The sequence below is a fragment of the Danaus plexippus genome, chromosome 7, assembly GCF_018135715.1.
Source record: "Danaus plexippus chromosome 7, MEX_DaPlex, whole genome shotgun sequence".
NCBI classification, from domain to species: Eukaryota; Metazoa; Arthropoda; class Insecta; order Lepidoptera; family Nymphalidae; genus Danaus; species Danaus plexippus.
Window position 1 is genome coordinate 3,354,709 of NC_083541.1, and position 22,531 is coordinate 3,377,239.

Sequence of the window (22,531 nt, forward strand, 5' to 3'; positions counted from 1 at the left end):
GAAGATCTTCACAACTGAAATTTTATGCGTTACTTTTTTTCATACGTTACTTATTACTTTTGTATCTGTTTAAAAAAAGATTAAATAGAATAGCTATAGATAATAGAATTCCTATTGGTTAAAATATGAATAGCCAAGAATTGTCTACACAGGATAATGTACATGTACAGTACAATGTACGATATTTAGGCTAGTCGTTGGACGGTATTGATTATAGATGTTTCTGATGCAAAATGCAAAAAGTAATACGTATATTATATATAGGAAGTTTTATAAAAAGCACACCTATTCCAGTTATGGAAACGGAGTAAAATGTATCACCGCTATCTGTTGGTGTTAGTGTTGACCAAATGCAAGAACAAGACAGGACTTGGCCAGTCTTGGTCTTGGTCTTGCATTACTACACCTGGTCTTGGTCTTGCGCTCTCAGTCTTTACCTTGCAGCAAGAGTCTTGCAAGTCTTGCAATAATCTATTAGCCTGTCGCTATTTATTAAACGTTACTTTAGATATTAGAACAACGCAACAGAGTAGGTACATTTTGAACTTGAATTAACATAGCCATTTTAAAGACCAACCAAATTAATAATTTTCTAAACATTTTATAACAAAATCAAAAAATTAACTGACATCGGTTGGGTTTAAACCCACGACCTAAGCGATCAGTGCCGATGCTCTAACTAACCAACTGAGCTATCAACTGTGTCTCGAGGGAGTAATAATCTTCAATGTACTAAAACATGGTTTAATCAAATGTGTCTATGAGGCGGTCGTCGCAAATTTTTAAGATCTATTTGCACTAAACACAGAAGAGTGCTTAAGTCAAAGATCAGATCTACCAGGACTAAGTCACAAGCGATGTAGATACAAAGATGTGTTAGAACACCTACAATGAATTATATTATTTTACCAATTTTAAAATATGACGTAAATTTTTAAGAAAAACTAACTGACTTTATACAAAAAATAATAGAGAGTAAAGCCTTCCTTCCTTTTTAATAAATAAAAACCCATCCGTTTCAATAACTGCAATTTTTGAGTAAAATGGGCGACTTACGATATATGTAACACTTAAATAACACTAAGAAATATACCCCTATTATTCCTTAATTTAATTTCGATATTAACATTCGAGAATAATAGACAAATATTGACTTACATAGAATAAACTGTTGGAAATAAAATAATGCGTATTTGAGGGTGGAGTCGATGTCACAAAAGTAATGAACTTGTACGATCAATTCGTACCTCATGTCAGTTTGAGTTGAGATTTTATAAATTGTGATTAGCAACGGCGAAATAGAAAAACATAATATTGAAACAACAGCGGCTCTGAAAAATGCTGTTGGAAAAACGTTTTAATGTACCAGTTGTTAAAAGTTTTTGATACAAGTATGGCTTAGATAAGGCCAAGTATAGTTCACAAAACTCCGTTTAGAAGATAGTTAGGTCAATATTATTTAACACATCGCAAAGAACTCGAAGGAGGAGATGTTAACAATTACTGAGAAGATCTCTTGTTTTTAAAGGAGAAAGTTATTCTAGCTTTAAATGAATTTACTGTTTGGTTAAGTTATTTTAATTGTGGCCTTCAAATTTATTGTTATTGATTTTATTGACAACATATTTTGGCATTTTGTTTCTAAAGATGATAATGATTTAAAAAAACTCTTTAGAAATTTACAGATAAATTATATGACTGTCTCCTCGGTACTGTAAGTTTTGGAATATAGCTTTAAAGATACAAAACAAAATTCGCCATGTTAAATACTGTTACGGAAGCTGAAGTAGGTTTATTAATTCTTATTTTGAAACATTTTTAATAAAGTTTGTTAATTTGTAATTTTTAATTAATTTGGATTCGTTTTATAGGCACCTGTTAATTCTCCTTATAAGCCACTTTAAGGCTTACAACAATGTAGCCATAATAGTTTAGTATACAAAATTTGATTAAACAATAGAGCTCTCAAATAATTCTCAATCTCATTCATGTATCTGAAGCGATCTCTACATACTACATTTTACGCGTATGTGTAAACCCAGCAGCTCTCCAAATAGATTGGAGAGCTGCAAATTGGAGAATTTTATTTCGAAAAAAGATTAGGTAAAGTTATCTTCTATCGAATGTGGTTAGATCAAGTTGCGGTCTTGAAACTTATGAGCATATTGCCATCTGTAAACATCGTCTCTAACGTGGCCTTCGTGTTTATTAACGATGTCAACGGGTTGCCCTCTCTATAGATATTTTCTATTTATTGAAGCGTACGGAAATAAAGGAAACAGGTCAGGAACTTAAATTAGTTGGAGAAACACCAGTTTTTATAAAAAAATTGTTGGAGATAAATTGTAAGTGCGAGATTGTTGGTAAATGTGTAATGACAATAGTTGTACCTACTTATTATGGTAAATGGGTAATATATTGTAAAAGTTCAGGTTCCGTATAAAAACAAAATTATTACCATTATCAAAGATTTTCAAGCGTTTGGTCCATGTACGTATGACCATACTTTTCTCCTCGTTAACAAAATCGGGCCACTCTTTTCCTATATCCAAAATTATATCTCGAAGTTGTTTTTTCTTGACGGTAAGAACTATCGTTTTCAAGCATACTGAAAATATATTTTAAAATATGTCTAAGTGGTTTCATTCGTAGCTAAATAGGTGAGTTCTGCTTTTATTAATACTCCATATAATTTAGAGACATTTTTTTTATATATAATATATTTATAGATAGACTTATTTACCTTGAAAGACTATCAAAACCGTTGGAATAGCGTTAACTACGTCCAGGAAGCTGGCGCCAATCTTTTCAGCCTTTAAAATATAAAGGACTTGACCAATTAACATTGTTATAAGAAAACTGCCGACTAACATTATTCGAACGTTTTGCTTTATGAAGTTACAATTACTTTCATCAAGAACGTCTATTCCGATAAATTTGAGTAAATTTAATTGTCGAATAATAGTACCGACAAATATAGGAGGAAGTTCGTGAAATCTCATTTTGTACGACAATATGCTTCGACCGTCGCAAAGAATTTACCCACTGGTAAGTAGAAGTGATTTTTTTATATTTTTATGTGATATTGTTTTGTTTAAGGTCGGCAAATAATTTAAATGTACGTTTAATTTAAAAATTGAGATAGATATTCTATTGGTTACGCCACTATTAAATAGTTTATTAGATATATATATTCTAAGAGTTGACTTTTTGAATGTTTTCACCTGTAGCTTTTTTCATAGGAATTTTTTTAAGAGTACAATTTGATCATGGTTTGTTTTCTATAGGCTTGTATATAAATTTATTCAAGGAAATTTGAATTTGCTTAATAATTTCCTTGTACTTCGTAAGTAAAAGTCGAAGAATTATTCCGATTTTTTACGATTTCGGATTTTTATGATTCGGATTTTTCTACTGGCTCTACTTGACAAAAGTGAAATTGTCAGTTATTAAGGAACAACTTAACCATAAATTCAAAGTGCATATAATTTTTGCCTGGGGGTGTATATTATAAAGCTATTGGTTTTAAAGAAAATTATTGTAGAAATAAATTACTTCCCTTATCTCCTTTATTATTTAATGTAGCAACTTTTGGAATTCTTTTTTTATTAAGTAAGAGCAATAACTTCAGCAATATAATAAATAAATAATAATTCAGCAATATAAATATAAATCTTTGTTTCTAAGTTCAAATAGGCCGTAATGAGCTTTATGAATCATTGTTTGGTCGAGGTGCGAAGATCTTCACAACTGAAATTTTATGCGTTACTTTTTTTCATACGTTACTTATTACTTTTGTATCTGTTTAAAAAAAAGATTAAATAGAATAGCTATAGATAATAGAATTCCTATTGGTTAAAATATGAATAGCCAAGAATTGTCTACACAGGATAATGTACATGTACAGTACAATGTACGATATTTAGGCTAGTCGTTGGACGGTATTGATTATAGATGTTTCTGATGCAAAATGCAAAAAGTAATACGTATATTATATATAGGAAGTTTTATAAAAAGCACACCTATTCCAGTTATGGAAACGGAGTAAAATGTATCACCGCTATCTGTTGGTGTTAGTGTTGACCAAATGCAAGAACAAGACAGGACTTGGCCAGTCTTGGTCTTGGTCTTGCATTACTACACCTGGTCTTGGTCTTGCGCTCTCAGTCTTTACCTTGCAGCAAGAGTCTTGCAAGTCTTGCAATAATCTATTAGCCTGTCGCTATTTATTAAACGTTACTTTAGATATTAGAACAACGCAACAGAGTAGGTACATTTTGAACTTGAATTAACATAGCCATTTTAAAGACCAACCAAATTAATAATTTTCTAAACATTTTATAACAAAATCAAAAAATTAACTGACATCGGTTGGGTTTAAACCCACGACCTAAGCGATCAGTGCCGATGCTCTAACTAACCAACTGAGCTATCAACTGTGTCTCGAGGGAGTAATAATCTTCAATGTACTAAAACATGGTTTAATCAAATAGTAAATTGCACGCTTTTTATATTATTCGATTAGTATTATAGAACATTTTTCACGTTTAAAGTGTATTAAAAGTGTCTGCAATATTTATTAAATGAGTGACGACATATTTAAGCACTTTGTGTTAACCGCTAACACTCCGAGTCCATTTTAAACACCCGAAAACTTATTTTATTCTTTGGAACACTTGTACTCTTTGGTGGCAATCAAGCAGTTTCAAATATTGTGCGTGTGGTGCGACTGCGACGACGGCTTGTATGCGTAATAGAAGCGGCGGCGCGTGTATCTTGACCTTGTACTTCCGAATAGCTGCAAAATTTCTTTGAGAGGTCAGTATCGGACCTTTGATGATGCCGACAAGGCACCGCTCATTATCACACACAATGCCGATGGTCAAAACTAAGGATGCACTCTTTTTTCTTTTAATGGATATTTTCATTCACTATGGCGGATTGTTTATGGTACCTAGTGTTCGTAATTCGCATAAGTGTAATTTAAAAAATAATAATAATTACATATTTTTTGCGTCAGATAGTCTCTAAGCGTATACCCCGAACTCCTATACTAACTCCCATGAAACGACACTCTGTCCTAACGCAAGACAAGAGTCTCGCAAGCTTGGTCTTGTTTTTGCTTAAATCTGCACAGTCAGTCTTGGTCTTGCTAAATTAAGGCCGTCTTGTTCTTGTTCTTGCAAAAACGTGGAACTGGTATCCTTTGATGCGTTATCTGACATCGGTTAATTTAATTCTAACAAGTTACTTATATAGCTTACAATATTTTAAAATCAATTACAAATATTTTTTCATACGACAAAGTAGTATAAGTCCAATAGATTCAATCCTAACTAGGTAACACAAGGGCAGACCAATTAGCTAATGAAGGTAACTGCGATCATAATTGGTAATATTATTCAAGCTTTTCTTTCTTTTCTGATTTTGTTAGCGTTCTAAAATCCTAATGTTTAAATGTTTGGAAGTAGTACTTCGAATGATTCAAAGCATTTGGTATCCGGTATCGAACTATACAGTGAGGCTAGTAGATAATGTCTTTGGTTAGTGACTGTACTATCAACTTTCGAAATGTTATTATAATTATACGCCTCCGTTCTCAACCCTTGCTATTAAACCACGGTAGAGTCGGATCGCCTGTAAGGTATGCAACCAAAGAGGTGATATAATATTTTATATAATGAGATCTAAGATTTTCGCGAGTATTCATTTAAATGAAACTAGTGTTATAGGTGACACCTCGTCTGCCCGTGATCACGGTTGCTGCAAAGTAACCGAAACGTCGGGATTATGTAGTTTTGAAATAATAAAATCCGCGTAGTAAATCCGAATAACACTAGTTTCATAATATTTTATATTTTGTATAGAAGCAGAATAAGTTTCTCCTTTTTTTTCAAAACTTAAAATTGTTCGATACAACAGTGCCATCAGTGCACTTAGTTTAAAATATAAATGTCAGATTTATTTATAGTAAGTATAATATAATTACTGTAAATGAGCCTAGATATAAGTTTCAATGGAACTGCTCAGTCCAAGAACACCAAGTTTTCTCAAATATAAACAAAACCTATTCCAGTTACCTTCAAAATTAATTTAATTACTAGGTTATCATAATTCTCTTTTTAATTTCAAAGCCTACTTTTATCTACATATAATGTTGACGTTTTATATTAAGGTATAAAATTATAAACTTACCTTCAACACTTCTATCCATAGAATGGTTGCTGGGTAATAATGCCAATAGATTTATTAAAGCGGTCCATATAATTTAATGGTTTTGACTTACATATTCGACAACTTCTACTCTATTATTCTCGAGCACTTTTCTTGTAGGCGTTATAAATATACAAATCTCATAGACACAAGCCATATATATATAAATATACATATATATATACTGCTGTCAGTACTTAATATTACCATAGTATAATAATGAAACGATTATTAAAAAAAAACAGTTAAATAAAATAATCAATTTTGTTAGTAAAATTTATTATCTAAATCCATCTACATATCCCCTTCATCGGAGTCTTCAATGTCAGCGAGTGCTTGCTTGGCGAGGTTCTCAGCTTCTACAGCCATATCTTTGGGTACGAGCTGATGGCGGCCATTACTGTCTTTACACACCCAGGATAGTTCCAACTCGAACTGTTTGTCTTTTAACTCGTCGTGGACTATGTATATTCTGAAATATTTATTTCATATATTTAATAAATTGACATTTAAATCACAATATTTATTAAAAAATTATAATTTACTCTAAACTTTAACAAGGTTTTAATTATTATATCTTATATATTCTATGTTGTTAGTTATTTAGTTAGGAAGGTTTTGAATATACTCAAATATAAGATTTTCCAAGTACATATATAGTAACAACCAATAGATTATTATACAAGCAACGAGTTTTGTATGTGGTGTAATATTATATAGTATTAAAGGAGAAAAATTTTTCAAAAATAAACTTTTAAGGCTAGAGAAAGAATGAATCAATTGGGCTCTTATAAAATTACTTTGACATTAAAAGATCTCTTTTTATGAACAAATTTGTTGGGAAAGATTATGTAAAAGTTAATATAAGAAAATGCATTTATTTTGCCAAATAGGATGATTTTATTTGTATTTGTTTAAGAGTAGTGAAACATTGGCACGGGGCAAGATGAATGTGATAACTGAATTCTCGGTAACTATTAAATAGACAATACATAATTGTTTAGTATTATGGCATAGATTTCATAATCGCTTTGTTAGCAAAATATTTACAAAATAACCTACACCCGAGGCTAATGGTTAGTAGACATGATAGTTGAAAGTTTTTGATTCGATCAAAACTTACATATTTTTGTGTATACATTTAGAGAAGCTTAATATTTTATAATACATTACAAATACAATTACTTTTACTGACTTGGGAATTATATTTTAATTTACTTTACTTGGGAGATCATTATATTATTAAATAATTTAAATTATATAGTTTTGCTTGTATAAATTTATATATTATTTGAATAAATCATAAATGAGAAACATTTTGCTCGAAAATTTGAAACTGATAATATCTTTTTTAATAAAATATGTAAGAGAATCGTAAAAATCTTATCTTTATTTTTCATTATTAATTCATGATACCATTTCTGTGTTTATGTAAAAACCGTTTACACTGCCATTATATAACGGAGAATAGCTTTCTAAGAATTCTATTTCTCAGAATTCTTTCAGAGAATGAAATTGTAAATGTGAACAAAATATTTTTTTATCAGATGTGTGCTGAACAGTTAGAGAATGGTTGATAAAATACTGTCATTAGCAAAACAATCTCATTTCTACATTATATTCCATTATCAAGACTACTATATATATTAATAGTTATTTTTTATTGTAAGTAATATAATTTTGATAGTAAACTCACATTCTAGCCGCTTCCTTCACCAACTCCTTCACAGTTAAATCGGCAAGTTTAAGTTTTTCGATTTCCGTCTTCGCAGCTTGCTTTGCTTTACCAACAGCACATCCAAAGTAAGACTGAAATAATAAGTCACGAATAAATGGACATCTTTTCACTAGAAATTAATACAATAATGGTAAAACAGTTTTAGAGACAATACTTAATAAAAATGTCAAAGAATTATCACATATCTCATTATTAATACTTCTTTTGCTAAATAATACTATTATGTCATAAAGAATAAAAATCTGCCACTTCATTACATCAAAAAGGAAACTTTACTGTAATCAAATTTGTAAGTATACTCACAAATGAAACACCACTAGGTTCTAGCATATACATTTGGGGTCCTTCGTAATCTGTCCAAGTACCCATTATAACTGAGCATCCATACGGACGTACAGCACTGTAGAGAGTGTATGCATGCATATACATTGATACACGTTCATTAAGATACTTCAAGGGTACTGGGACTCCATACTGAGATCTATAGTTGGAGGCTTCAGATCTTGCTGTCTCTACAATTTGTCGTGCATCAGATATAAGACCCGCAACAGCCTGGAAGGGTAATATTTGTTATGAATAAGTTTTCTTAATTTTAGATAAGATTTTAGCGCCAGTATTATATATGTATTGCTATTTTAAATACTATAATAAGAATTTCAAGAAAGAAAACTGAACAAATGTCTTGTATCAATGTTGTTGTGTACAATTCACAGCAATGAAAGCTTCATTGCATATTGGTAAATCTTATTACATATATCATTATTGATCACCTATTACATACTCTAAATTGCATTAAAAGTAATTAACATACCATGCCAACATGTTCATCAACATGGAAAATCCTCTTATTTGCACCTGGTTCATAAAGTTTAGAAGAAACAAGTTTTTCGACTGCAAAAACTACACCATCCTTTCCTCGTAAGCCTATAACTGTGCCGGAGTTTTCTACGGCCTTAGCAGCGTATTCCACTTGAAATACTCTGCCGTCAGGTGAAAATTGTGATGCCGATAGATCGTACTGTAACAATGAATTAGCAGTTTTAATAAAATAACCTATATCAAAATAGTGTAGATAAGTATAATAAAACAGTAAAATATATTTTGGTAAAAGGAAATGGTTATTCTTTATAAAGAAAACTAAAATAAGAAATAATAAAGGAATTGTGTCGTAAAGACTAAGTTATACTTACACCGGTTCCGATAGAGCTCATATTTAATAAAGTTCTTAAGATGTCCTACCAATGTTTAAAGAATTATACACAAAATAAAAAAATTATAATGAGTATCAGTTTTCCGATTTATTCATCGAAATGAGCTGTTAAAAACTTTGTATAGCGCCGACGATGACAAGCAACTCATGTTTGTCACAGATAAAATATTAACAAAAAAACAAGTACGGTTAAACCTGCGTGTCAAATATATATTATTAAATATTAAATAATTTAAAATTTGTATAAATTTAAATAACTTTCACGTATTCTTTTTTTAATATTTCGTTATTTTTATATAGATTTCAATAAGTCGCTAGATGGCGTTTAGTTTTAGTACTGAAATGATATTACTATCACAAAATCTTTTGCATTATACCGTTAGATGGCTCCTGTATAAGAACTGTATAAAATATTTTAACTTAGGGTTTATTATAAATATAAATATTATTTGAAATTGCATTTATAATGTTATTTAGAGTGTTATAGAGTGTTAAATAATATTACAAATCGTATTTATATATCAAATTATCCAACGGATATTTTTTTTTATAAAAACACTCAAAAGCAACAAAGTTATTACAGTATTGCAAAAGTTTTGTAAACCCTTACGACCAAACTCAAATCTGTATGACCAATTTTATAATAACAAAAAAATCTAACGATTTTGCATTGTAATAATTTTAACAAATATTTTTATTTTCTTGATTAGTATATTTGACATTATTATAAATTGTACAGAAGATCATCAATTTATAGATTAGACATTGACACGAATAATTACTTGTTAAGCAAAGCATCTATTTTATATTTACCTAGTTACATTATTTTCAATACAAATTCTTACTTTTTTTTTAGAAATGAAGTTATTAAATTAAGAATTTAATTTTCAATGATAACGAACATTTCAGTTATAAATTATTTTATTAGAATAGCTATTATAGACCAGAGAATCCTACCATTATAATTAACATCTGCAAAATCTGAAAGGTTTGATATATGAGATCAATCAATTTTTCAGAATGTGAAATTTTAAGAAGCTCAATGCCGCGACTTTGGCGGGACTCTGGTTTATTTGTCCCTTTCGATGATTCATCTGCATGAATTTATTATCGTGGTAATGGCTTCATATGAGAATAGAAGCCTTTAATAGGCATATACAGCTTTATTTTGGAATCGGATAAAATATAAAAATAAATAAATTATTATATTTAATATAGACTACGGTTAAAGCTAAATTAAAACTTATTCCCCGTAAATAAAACAATAAATGATTTTTAATTACTTTTTTAGGAACAAGACATACAATTTATAAACAATTTAATAGATAAAAGCCAACAAGTTCAATAGATACGATTATATGGGTCATGTATGTAAAACCTTTAAAATATTATTTGTAGGGGTAATGATCAGATTCGGGTACTCACAACAAATAAGACCTTAAAGAGACCAAGGTATAATTTATCATAACGGATCCTATTACAACTCTAGTGGAATTAGGCACATGAAGAAAGATGTGAGTGTTTGAGATACTTAAAGTTCGCGACACATAATTTATCATCACTCACTCTTATATGCAGTGGAATAACCAAACGTACATAAACCACCAAGGATACGGGGACGATACAAAGACCGAAATTTTCAAGAAGCAGAAGCTGATTACCATGTCAAAAGAATTTACGATCAGCCTGTTTACACGTTCACGCTATCTGCCATAAACCCCGAAAACCTGCACTAACTTTATTATGAAATCCACACTCGAGGGCGAGCCTTCAAAGACCCTGTTGAGATGTCGCTAAAATTTTTCGGCGTCTCCCAAAATTCAAAGGGTCTTACATCACCCAGCATACAAGTTTCTATTCAATAGCAAGGAATACGTTACGGCGAAGTATTTCAAGAATCGTTAATTTAGCTACGCTATTTCTTTCCTTTCAACTTTTATGTATTTATTTTAGGCTTTAGCAAATAATAGGATAAAGAGACTAAAGTGAAATATTTGAATTTAGAATACAAAACTTTATCAGATTAATGAATTTTTAATACAGAACAAAGTAACTGGTGATATAGACGTAAGATAAAATATAAAAAATAAACACGTTCTTAAACATATTCAATAATGTAGAATTATAATAACCATGCATAAAAGTAACTTATAACTAGTAAATAGACAAGGATTCAATATTATAAGATTATATGGATAGCATATAGACTTAAGGATTTAAGTTTATGTGATTGCCAAACTGATTGCTATCAGGAGTAATACAGCCGGTATTGCTGTAATTCAGACTCACTACCGATAGTGAAATGTAAGCAAACAACGCATTTGAAAGGGTAGGGCGTAACTTCTAAGCAATATAAAACAAAATGATCCTTGCTGAGGCAAATGCACAGTATAAAGGGAACGTTTCTAAGAAGAAATCTATTACCATAAAAAATATTTGGATCCAAAGATAAGTATATTATATATGTGATTGTGGAATAAACGTGTCGGAAACATATTTAGATCTCATTTGTAAGGCTTATTTTTATTTGTACAATTAACATATTATTAATTTATTGTCACATTTTTAAAACTTCTAAAAAGAAGTACTTTTAAAGTAAAACTGTTATATACACTTATATAGGTGTATATTATTTACAAATATAGGTATAAAAAGTTCGTGTTAAAAGATGTTCTTCTAGAGTTTTTTTTAAACTTGGAACTAGCAGACTACACTCATAGTGGCCATAAAAACTAAATTATTATTATCCCTTTTAAACGAAGCTGCTTTTAAATTGAGCGGAAACTCACTGTAATCGACATAAACATTTTCTGGCTTGTTTAAGTCCGGATGTCAGCATTATATTAAGTAAATATTCAAGTAATTGTGTTGTCTAAAAACGCAAAGATAAATTTTTGGGCCGGTCCTCATCCTGCATACGAAATGAGCCACGAGATTATTATTTGCTTAGCCTGACATCGTAATTAACGTGACTTTTGTTTTTCCTTTGTCCGCCTTCGAAATTTGAAATGAAGCCTCGAATACGATGAATTTTTAGCTGTGTCTTAAAAAATACATATAAATACTTACTTATTAATTTAATTGTATTTTATGTTTCGAAAATATCATTATTTTTCTAATACAGACAATGGTTTTGTCTGGTTATTACAATGATTAATGTTAATAACATAGTATAACGAACCTCCTTACTTGAAAAATAATTACGGTAATGGGCAACCTAGTAAACTATGTCTAATGTGACCAAATTCATATAAAAGAACAGAACAAAAATGATTTCAAATTAAATGTATTGTGACATCCTATTACTTAGTGTTTTTTAGAGCCAAAGTAAAAAGAAGTAGGTATAATTCAAAACTTTGTACAATTATGTCATTAGGACGTCAAAAGAAAGTCGAAATAAGTTTTGCAAACTCACGGAATTGTTCAATATTCGACATTGTTTTCTAGAAGATAAGGTTTAATATAGTTTTATTGATATCTCATTTAGGTGTATATCAATTTTTTTTTATATTATTCTTCAATTTATAAAAGCATTTATTGTATGAATAGGTATGCTGGATAGAAAAATGTATAAATAATAGTAATCCAAGGAAAGCCGTTGCAGAGTTTGACGATATAGTGAAACATTCTATTCCTTTGTGGAACTTTAACTAGAACAACTATGTAACTATTGAAGCAAACTTAGAGAGGACTTTGTCGGTCACAAAAGCACTATTATAGGTTTTCGATTTCCTTCATAGAGTTTGTATTTCAACTTCACTTATAATACTATCATAAATTTAAATCACATCAATTAATCCACGGCCTGGTGCTAGTTATTCTCATCTGTACATTGCAATGAAGGCTAAATATATAATTATTTAATTTCAAGTCGTAACTGGAGAACAATTAAATGGTATGTATTATTCTATATAAGATACTTAAATGTAATTTATTGTATTTATAGTAAACGGGATTTTGCTTAATAATAAAAAAAGTTAATGTCATATTTTTAAGCATAAAAATGTAAAGAATAGAAAATAAAATCAAGAATCAAGAAACAGTAACGTCTTTTTCAGGAATTCACATACATTGTTGTAAAAGGGGCCACTTAAAATAATCTGTGTCATAAAATGCGAACTTTTCATTAGGTACTCACCGTTGACTGTGGAGAAATGGGCCAATTTTAGTGCGGAAATTTTAACGATTTTTATTTTCATTGCATAATACTTATGCTAGAAACGGTGAAAAACTTTCGAACTTCTTGAATTGCACACTTACCAGGTAATGAGTATGTAGAGTATATTCAAATATATGAGCGGGTAATTAAAATGACAAAATATATGTACTAAATAAATTCTCAGCGTGATTAACACATCAATAAAAATATTTGAATACGCTAAAGGGATTTTCGATTGCGTCACGCGCAATTTAACCTCGAAACGCAATAAAATATCCATTAATTTTGAAGATGGCCATTTTCCACTACGCTGAGCTTGATTTTTGGGGAGTACGTGTATTTCTACTTTGATATTTTAAGAAATCAGTATCTAGTATTACGCTTTACGGTATAATGTTAGACATTATCTTTCTCTTTTTAATTTAACTGTGTGTAAAAATAATAAAATATATATCAAGCTTTCAAATGGAATACGCAATGTTGTACATTTTTTTAATAAGTAGGGATAGTTGTTTCTATTTACTCGACGTTGTGATTCAACCCAGTCACTCTCGACTGTGAGCAAGTAAATCACAAAATTTGTAATTTTGTTAAGTAAAGAAAATAAGAATTCTTATATAGCAGAAATAATAAACAAATGAAATATAGCCGGAAACACTCAAGTAGAGTACTTTTGTAGAAAACTAATATCAGTGTTTGCCAAGCAGTTCGCTTTCGTGAAATGGGGTGACAACAACGGGAATGATACTGCTAGAGGAGATGAGTCTAATCATATACTGTATAATATATATTATCCTTTACAATACGAAAACTATTCTCATTTTTTTAGATATATTTATATTAATATATATTTTTTTGTTAACCATACCTCTAAGGAAAATTTCGTACCATGTGTAATGTTATGAAAATGCTAAAACAATTAGAAGATAGTATAAAAATTTCAATCTAATTAATGTTTTTTATAACTAAATATTTAAGTTATATTTAAATAATCCTTAAGAAAATATCTTCTTTAAACTAAAGTTTTAATATCTCTCGAGTCCAAGGACATAATACGTCTTCTCTAGAATACAATAGCGTCTCTTATCTGAACGGCACAACGTTATTAAATAAACAGGCACCAACCCTTCCTCGTGCTATCTCGGAATTACAGCAGCACTGCAGAAAATTATTGAAATCTGTGTTTGTGTGCTCTCAATACCTGAGAGCGATTTCAATGGCGCTTTCATCAATGGAATTGAAACGCTATTTCGATTGACGAATTCGCTCTGATTTTACTAAAGTAGAATTTGATGGCCATTAAATTACGTATGCTGATTATGCGATAATGGATGAAGATAATTACTTGAATGTTAATAGTATAAGTTTAATTAATTTATTATTTCTATTAACCCATTTACGATAATTGAAAATATTGTTTTTAATGTAGCTACCTATATTGCATTTTTTTAGTTAACAACTTACAGTCATTTATTATTAGTTTTTCCTTGTGTGAAAAAGAAGAGAAACAAATAGTGTTGTGGCTTCAACTATACATAAAGCTGAATTTGCATTAGACTTTAGGACTATAGCTCAATAGTGGCAAATGAGGCGTCCGCCTGCACTGTTAAGAAAATTTCTTTAAAGAAGATTTAATTCAACGTCTTTAGAAAATGCACGCGGATTTACTTTTAATGAGTTTCGAGGGTTCAACTTGGGGTTTATTTTGTAAATGAATGGTAAAGTTACTTCAGATCTGCTATTTTGTAACCATTTCATTATTTACCATTAGGTATACACCCAGAAAGAATTATTGAGAGCTTTTGGGAAATTGCAAATTTTGTTTGATGTAATTTTTTTTTTTGTTTATAATCCATGTGAATAGTGAAAGAACTTTGTGAACAGACAATTTTAAGATTGACAGGAATCATCACGTTTGACGTGCAAGTACGTGGGGGCAGAATTTGCTCATAAATCTTTCTTTAGGCTGGGTTTATATGGAACTAAATTACGATAAGTTGAAGAAAATATTCTTAAATTAGAAATTATTATTCTTTTTTAGTTGTTTGGAAATACAAAATCTATTTATATTCAATCAGACTAAATTCCACTGAAATATCGACTTGTTTTTTAGTATCTGGCTTCCAAAAAAGGGTTTGTTTTAGTTAAATATTTTTTTCCTCTCTGACAGTATATTTTTACTTTATGTGATAGCTTTATGTTATTTATTGGATGATGTTATTAAATATTTTGATAATGAAATGATTTTTTTAAATATATATTTATATCTCCCATGATATGTGTTAGAACACATTCCGTTTAAGTCTTGATAGATTTTGTCAACATTTTTGGCGTTCATTTCTATAAAAATGTTGATGATGCTGTAAAGTTTTAGGGGGAAACAGAAAATTTCAGTTCAATATGTGTAATATAACATTATTTTACTGAATGAATTTAGTCAAATATCAATTATAAGTGTCAGCATGTAATACTAAGTTAGGGAAGCAGGGTTAAGTGTTGACATTTACGTCAATTGAGTCGACCTCGTGATGGATGGAATGGTTTTAATAGGGTTGAGTTCAACCTTTTAAATTGCCAATAAGTTTTGGTGCTGGGATTTAAATGTTTTTATATAAAATATAAATTCTATCAAAGTTTTCACTTATTCGTTCCCTCTGATAACATTCTACCGTATCTTTTTATTTTATTGATTCAAGGAGTATAATAAAATATAAAGCTACTAATAACTCACTTTTTGAGTTCATACATAATATTCTTATATAATAACGTTATTAAGTGTAGTGTAGTGTTTTGGTCGTATGCTATGTTTAATATGTGTTGTTAATAAATTTATATTTACACTCTGGGATTACCTAATAAATAAAATAAAAAATAAAATTTCTCTCTTATCAAAGTAATTAATATAACAAGACTTGTATAAATAAAGAACTATTTTATGGAGCTTGATTAAGGATGCTCTTTTCTTTGATAACCAACAACGCGTTCGCTGCATCAAGTAGGTATAAGGCCAGACGGGGTTTTCAGCAAACGTTCACAACCAATATTAGCTTGGCAACGTTAGGTTGGAAACGGAGGAGGAATAAGAATGACTCGTTTGCTACATATTCAATTGGATGGAGAATGCAAATGTAACATCACGTCACCACTGAAAAGTAATATATCTATGCTCTTTGAGTTTGTTAAATTTTCAGCTATAGTTAAAAATAAATAGAGTTTTGTTTTGCGTGTTGTGTATTGAGTTGTGTAATTGAGTAAAAACCAGACATAAACATCAGTTAAGTTTTGAAATCCCTTTAGTGAACTTTAGTATTAAAAAAAAAAAAAAGTGTAATTTATAAATTATTTCGTGGGTAGTGATTAAAAATCACCTAATTATATTTACTATTTAGTAACGTCTTAGTATTGAATTTTGCTTAATAACGCTATGCAATCGTGCAATCCTTTTTGACAAGAAATATTACTACATCAGTACATATTTTACTATGAGGCATTACAATATTAGTCTATGTACTTCCTTTTACAAAGAAAATATATTCACTTGATTTTAAGTCAAGAAGCAGATCCAATGTAAATTTTTGAGCTCTTAGATGAAACTATGGGAAATTATTAAATAAACCAACTAACTTCGAAGCCGGATGAGAACGGTCTTTAGTGATGCGAGCGTACTTTTTCTTTGGTAAAACTTGGTAAAGAACAGTTTCCCATTAGTGGCCACCCAACCGTGTGCGTTACAAGGAAAAAGTTAGCGGTTAATGCTTAAGTTTCTGAAGAGCTTCAAATACAATTTCAGTCAGACCAGCGCCGTTGTAATGGTATAGATCTTAGCATCGTAAGTTACTTTCCTCGTTTTAATTTCCTTTTAAGAGAAAAATGTATAGGAATAGGTGGAATTTTATGGTTTCAAGTTTATAAAAATATATCATATAATATGTATTTTGTATTAATTCATCTTTACACATAATTAATAGAACATAAATCTGACATATTTACCTTGTTTGGGACCTCAGCAAAGAATTACTCCTTCATTAATTAGTCAAGCCGCAAAAAGTGACTTTCATATTGTTTATAATATTATAAGAAATTTAAAAATATAATAATTTTTATTATTTTCTTTGTTATAAAAATTATAACTAATTACTCTTTGTATTTAGGTATGTACTCTTTACTTGTTATACAACGAGCAAATATTTCTTTGTTGCTTAATTTCCATTAAAAAATATATTACAGAATGATAAGTCTTATTGTATCAGTTTTGTATTAAAAATGACAAAATATTTTTAAAGCTTATAGCGGGTTATTTTATTTCAAATTGAAGTATATCAATGTTGGAGAGCTCTTTATGAACTATAATCGCTGTGGTAAATCAATTTAATACGAAGTTTATCTAAATCGTTATTGTTGAGCACAACGGAATTGCTCTTGCCGGATGTAATTGCTTTCCTTCCAATTATTTTTCTCAAGTCTGAAAAGATTTACCCCAATACGGGGTAAAGTTTCCATTTTCATTGGAAAGCGATATTGTAAGCTCGACCAAATGGGCTGTTATCGGATTGAGTTTCGAGTAGCGTTCCGTAATAGCCATACATTTTGCTTCCAAATTAAATTTAAATGTGAAACACATTCCGTAGGGTCTGATATATAAGTGCCTCATTAACTTTTATTACATAGTACCCATGTTTTAAGCATAAACAGCAAATATTAAAAATAACATTTTGTTAAAATAATTCAACCACAATTACGTCGGCATCAAATATTCATGTTGTTTATCTTTTTCGTTGTGAGATGTGAGTATATCGAATGTGTATTTCAAATGATCGTAAATTGCTAAATCAAATAAAAGATATAATCTTTAAATACGTGGCACTAAACGACGGGAAGATCCGGTTCTATTGTTAAACAATCCGATCATTAGGAATGTCGCTAGCGACATACGACTCCTTGTCACAGCTTGTTAGAACATCCAAGGATAAAGGCGATATTTATCAAATTACTGTTTACTTTTCAATTGTTTAAGTAGTGTATAGGTCCTATGTATAACCTGCAACCGTCTTATAACTCCTAAGTAAGGTTTTTACCTCCATATCATATAAAACAATGTCACTATAAATCGTAGTCTGTTTTTTTTATGTCCGTAAAAGTCAAATAAATGTCCAAATGAAGTCTTTTAAGTAATTCTAAGTAATACAGAGAATAACACATTGTTACATAAACTGCGATTATTTATTTAAGTAGGATTCACTTTATGAGTTTTATAAAAAAATATATTCATAGAATACTATTTAGTTGATATAAATTGAAATTGAAAATACTGTAGAGCTGCAAGTAACATTGTACACAATGTATGTAATATTGGGTATCAAAATGAAAAATGTGTTTAGACGAAATGTTACGCTATGTTAGTGAATGAAATGCAAGGAACTTGGGAAATAAAGGGGCGGTAGAACGCTTAAGCGAGACAAAGGTGTAGCTTATTGCAAATTCCTTCGTACACCTCCCGCCATCGAGCTTCCTTCGCGGTGCTGTACAATATTTTAATGGTTGGAACCACTGGGATTTAGAAAATTCATTTCTAATATTGTCGTTCTCAATTTAAAATATTATAGATTGGGAAAGGAGCATGGTTTCAAAGAAAATATAATGAAAATATACCGACGATGAAAAACATTTTATCTAAATATTTATTTTTTCTTTTATATTTATTGAGAGATGTTGGTTTTCTACAAAAAATTCTGTGTGTTATTTTAATAAAGTAATATCTGCAAAGATTTATTGATATATGTGTAAGTCCCTATATTGTATTATGGTTTATATGGTAAGTTTCCTATCATTATGTATTTTTTAATACAATAAGTTGTTAAGCATAAATGTAAAGTAAATATTGAGAACATTTGCTGAATACATTTTATAAATCCAATATTATCTGTGCTTTTAAGTCTGTCTGTTATTATATGTAAAAAAACAAATAGATGAAATATCGAATGGTAATGAAGTAGATAAAATTATTTCATATCAAAGATATTCTAAGCGTGCGTCAGCTGTACAAACCCACGTAAATATTCATATAAGATAGGGAATTTGCAATCAAAAAAAACGGCACCCCGCGGCATATGTGGTACAGAGTTTTCATTAAACACAGCAACGTTTGTGTCCAAAAAAAATGCCTACTGGCCTCCGGCGTCTCGCATATAAGGAATGTCACAGCGGAATTAGTTCATAAAATAAACTCTCTCAAAATAAGCCCTTAGAGAATATTTACCGTATTTTTTTTTCCTTTTTTTATATTACATTAACATTTTCTTTTGTTTTAAGCAACATCTTGCACCAAGAAATTTTAAATGATTTACAGTTAATTAAAATTTTTATATTTTATTTATTGGGCATAGATTTGTGATTGTAATTGCAATATATGTAGATTTTTATTTTGGCAGATTAAACTTGAAATTTAAGATTTATATAAATAAATATATTTAATAGACCAAAAAGAATTGCGAATTTTCATTTTAGTTTCAAATCATTTTCATTTTTCACACCAACACGGAATATCATTAAGCATTTCAGATACAGCAAACATAAATTTTGTTTCACTTCGCAACGGAACTGTAAATCTGGCTTTATTAAAAAGCAACATACAATATTGGCTTCGTTTGTAACGATTTATTACGCCCCAACACGTTTTTATTAGGATTCAATAAACGCCACGTGGTATCAACGCTCTAACAGAGTTAGGGCCGCATTACGTACGAATAACAGAGGACACTTACGAAAATTGCTTACACAGAAAACTAATATCAGTGTTTGCCAGCTTGCCACAATTTTGTGTTGGACAAAACACAAGAGGTAGCGATTAGTTTAACGCTAATGTGATATAATAAAAAAAATTATATCGTTGGTTAATCCTGTAAGTTTGTGTTAAAAATTCTGAATGTTAATTTATATGAAGAACAAAACATCAATTGAATGAAGCGTGTTATGTGTATTTAAAGAATTTATCCTCGGTTTCTCGTGTCTTACGCTTGTATTGCGACACTGCTCAACTTATTGTACATGGGATTGGCAGATAGACTTGCTGGGGATTGACCATTCATGACTCTTTTATTAGTTCCCGCGATTCGCAGGCGATATGTGCAATAACGCAATTATAAGTTTTCGAACGTGGAATCGAATTGTTCTTTAAAAATGTTATAAGGTTCTTTTAAAATAATTAAGTTTTATAGTACAAAATTATGCAGTTTCTAAATTAAGACATATTAAACAGTAGTGTGGCGTGTTGAAAATTAAATTTGAAACTTTCATAATCACTATAGTCTAACACGGAGTCTTTCACTTAAAGGAAGTAGGCTCTAGCAAGGTTTGTTAACTTCTTCACTGACCGCTGTTTGAAGCGCTACTGTAAATTTAATTAACTTAAATTACTTACTGGTACTATCTCAGTGACGCTAAATATTAAAATCTTTTCAAACCAATTTGGACTTAATATCATGTTGATAGAGACTGTTTCGTCATGTATTAACGTTATAATTGTTTCTTAAATTAGAGACAGGCTTCATATTATGCTTTTTATTTACTTACATAATGAAAAAATAAATATGCTACGATGTAACTGTCGTCAGAATTATTATTTTTTAATTACTTAGGGGGAGTATAAAAGTTTACATTCCTTGTCATTGAAAATAAACAATTAATTCTTGATATTTTTTATCTATGTCATTACTTAATCCATATTTGATGAAATAAGTCCATGTATACAATACCAAGAAGCCGAGATTGTATTTTTTTTATCTGTGGTGAAAAAACCATCTTGACATAGAATAGAATGATATTAAATGTATTTTTTTGGTTACGTTATTTTAGCAACCGAATAATGTTTTCTTACAGACTCTACCGTCATATTTTTGTGAATACTTTTTTTTAAAGTGACTTTTGTTTTTACATTTCTTTTCTAACTTAAGAAGCTCAGGAGGAAAACTTTGAGGTAATTTATTTTGCCGTAACAACAAAGATCAAATAAAAATGTACAATATTCGCGAACTTTAATGCTACTTACTTATATCTTGCGTAAAATTTTTACAACACATTACGCGGGTCTTTCTGATTACTATTTTTTTTTTATATCAAGGGAAATGTTATTTCAAAAATGATTTTCTGAGTCTCGTCTCCAGGCATTGAGGTATCTGAGTTTTTATTTGCAAAATCACTATAAAGTCTGTGAAACACAAAATATTTCCTATTGGTGTTATGGAGTACAGGGGTGCCTAATTTAAAATTTCAATGCAGGAACTACAAATGTGTTATTGTATTATAAATTGTGTTAGGACGGGCTAAATAAGCAAAAAAGTATTTGTTTTAACAGTTTTTGTTAAAATGCTGTGGCATGATTTTTGTGTCTCCTAATTACAGATTCAATAATAGTTAAAAATTAAAGGAATACTTAAGTTTAATTGCTTTTTGTAACTCGCTTTCAGTGAGCGCTGGGGCTTATTTCACCGGTAAAATATTCAGGCTTCTTCATACCGGCTCTATTATATAAAACAGCGAGGTGCTTTAATCCTGTAAAATGGAGATTTGTTGCCTGCGGCTCTTCTTCCATACTTCTTTCTTTATGTTAGTTACCCTCTAGAAAATTTATTCAGTTTTTCCCTTAAATAATATTGAAGTCGTATCTCAAGTTGAAATTGCGGCGTTTCATGAAATTCGTAAGGTTAAAAAAAAAATATATATATATAGGTTAATTTTATGACTTCACGTAACAGTTTATAACTACATTTTTTCTTCCCTCACTGTTGATCTTTCATCTAACCTTTTTTATTTGTTTTTATTACCCTGTACTAAGCTCGTATAACCTTTATTAATAAATATTTATTCCGTTTTCCCCAAACAATTTTTGTGGTATAATAATTTGAAAAATATAAAGAACTGTATTAGAAAACGTGTTTGTTTCGTCGAATGACTTCTAAGACAGGGGTGCAAAGTTTAATCTTGGACAGAAGGTAATAAAGAGGGGCGCGAATTTTCGAGTCAATGCCTAACCTGCCAGTTGCAGACGGCTATTGATAGGTTTCCATATACAATAATTATTTGGAGCAGTTACAACACTTTTTATGAGATTAAGTATTTATTGAAAATATATTTATTTGAAGTTTTAACTCTTGTTGTAATACTTACAGATACAAGTTTTTTCACAAAATAATAGTAATACTGAAATATATTTTAA

General features: G+C 29.9%; 2 protein-coding genes across 2 annotated transcripts; both read right to left on the reverse strand.

The window, feature by feature from the left end:
- Window positions 1–1,098: 1,098 nt before the first annotated feature.
- Window positions 1,099–3,030, reverse strand: LOC133318744 (uncharacterized). The gene is made up of 3 exons (XM_061520788.1): window positions 2,744–3,030; window positions 2,459–2,608; window positions 1,099–1,341 (listed from the first exon to the last, which is right to left on the reverse strand). The coding sequence occupies exons 1-3, from the start codon at window positions 3,000–3,002 to the stop codon at window positions 1,106–1,108; spliced, it is 645 nt and encodes a 214-aa protein (XP_061376772.1). The 5' UTR covers window positions 3,003–3,030; the 3' UTR covers window positions 1,099–1,105.
- Window positions 3,031–6,475: 3,445 nt separating this feature from the next.
- Window positions 6,476–9,307, reverse strand: LOC116770725 (proteasome subunit alpha type-3). The gene is made up of 5 exons (XM_032662322.2): window positions 9,142–9,307; window positions 8,763–8,969; window positions 8,255–8,503; window positions 7,910–8,022; window positions 6,476–6,685 (listed from the first exon to the last, which is right to left on the reverse strand). Exons 1-5 carry the CDS (start codon window positions 9,160–9,162, stop codon window positions 6,508–6,510), a joined length of 768 nt encoding a protein of 255 aa, XP_032518213.2. The 5' UTR covers window positions 9,163–9,307; the 3' UTR covers window positions 6,476–6,507.
- Window positions 9,308–22,531: the final 13,224 nt, after the last annotated feature.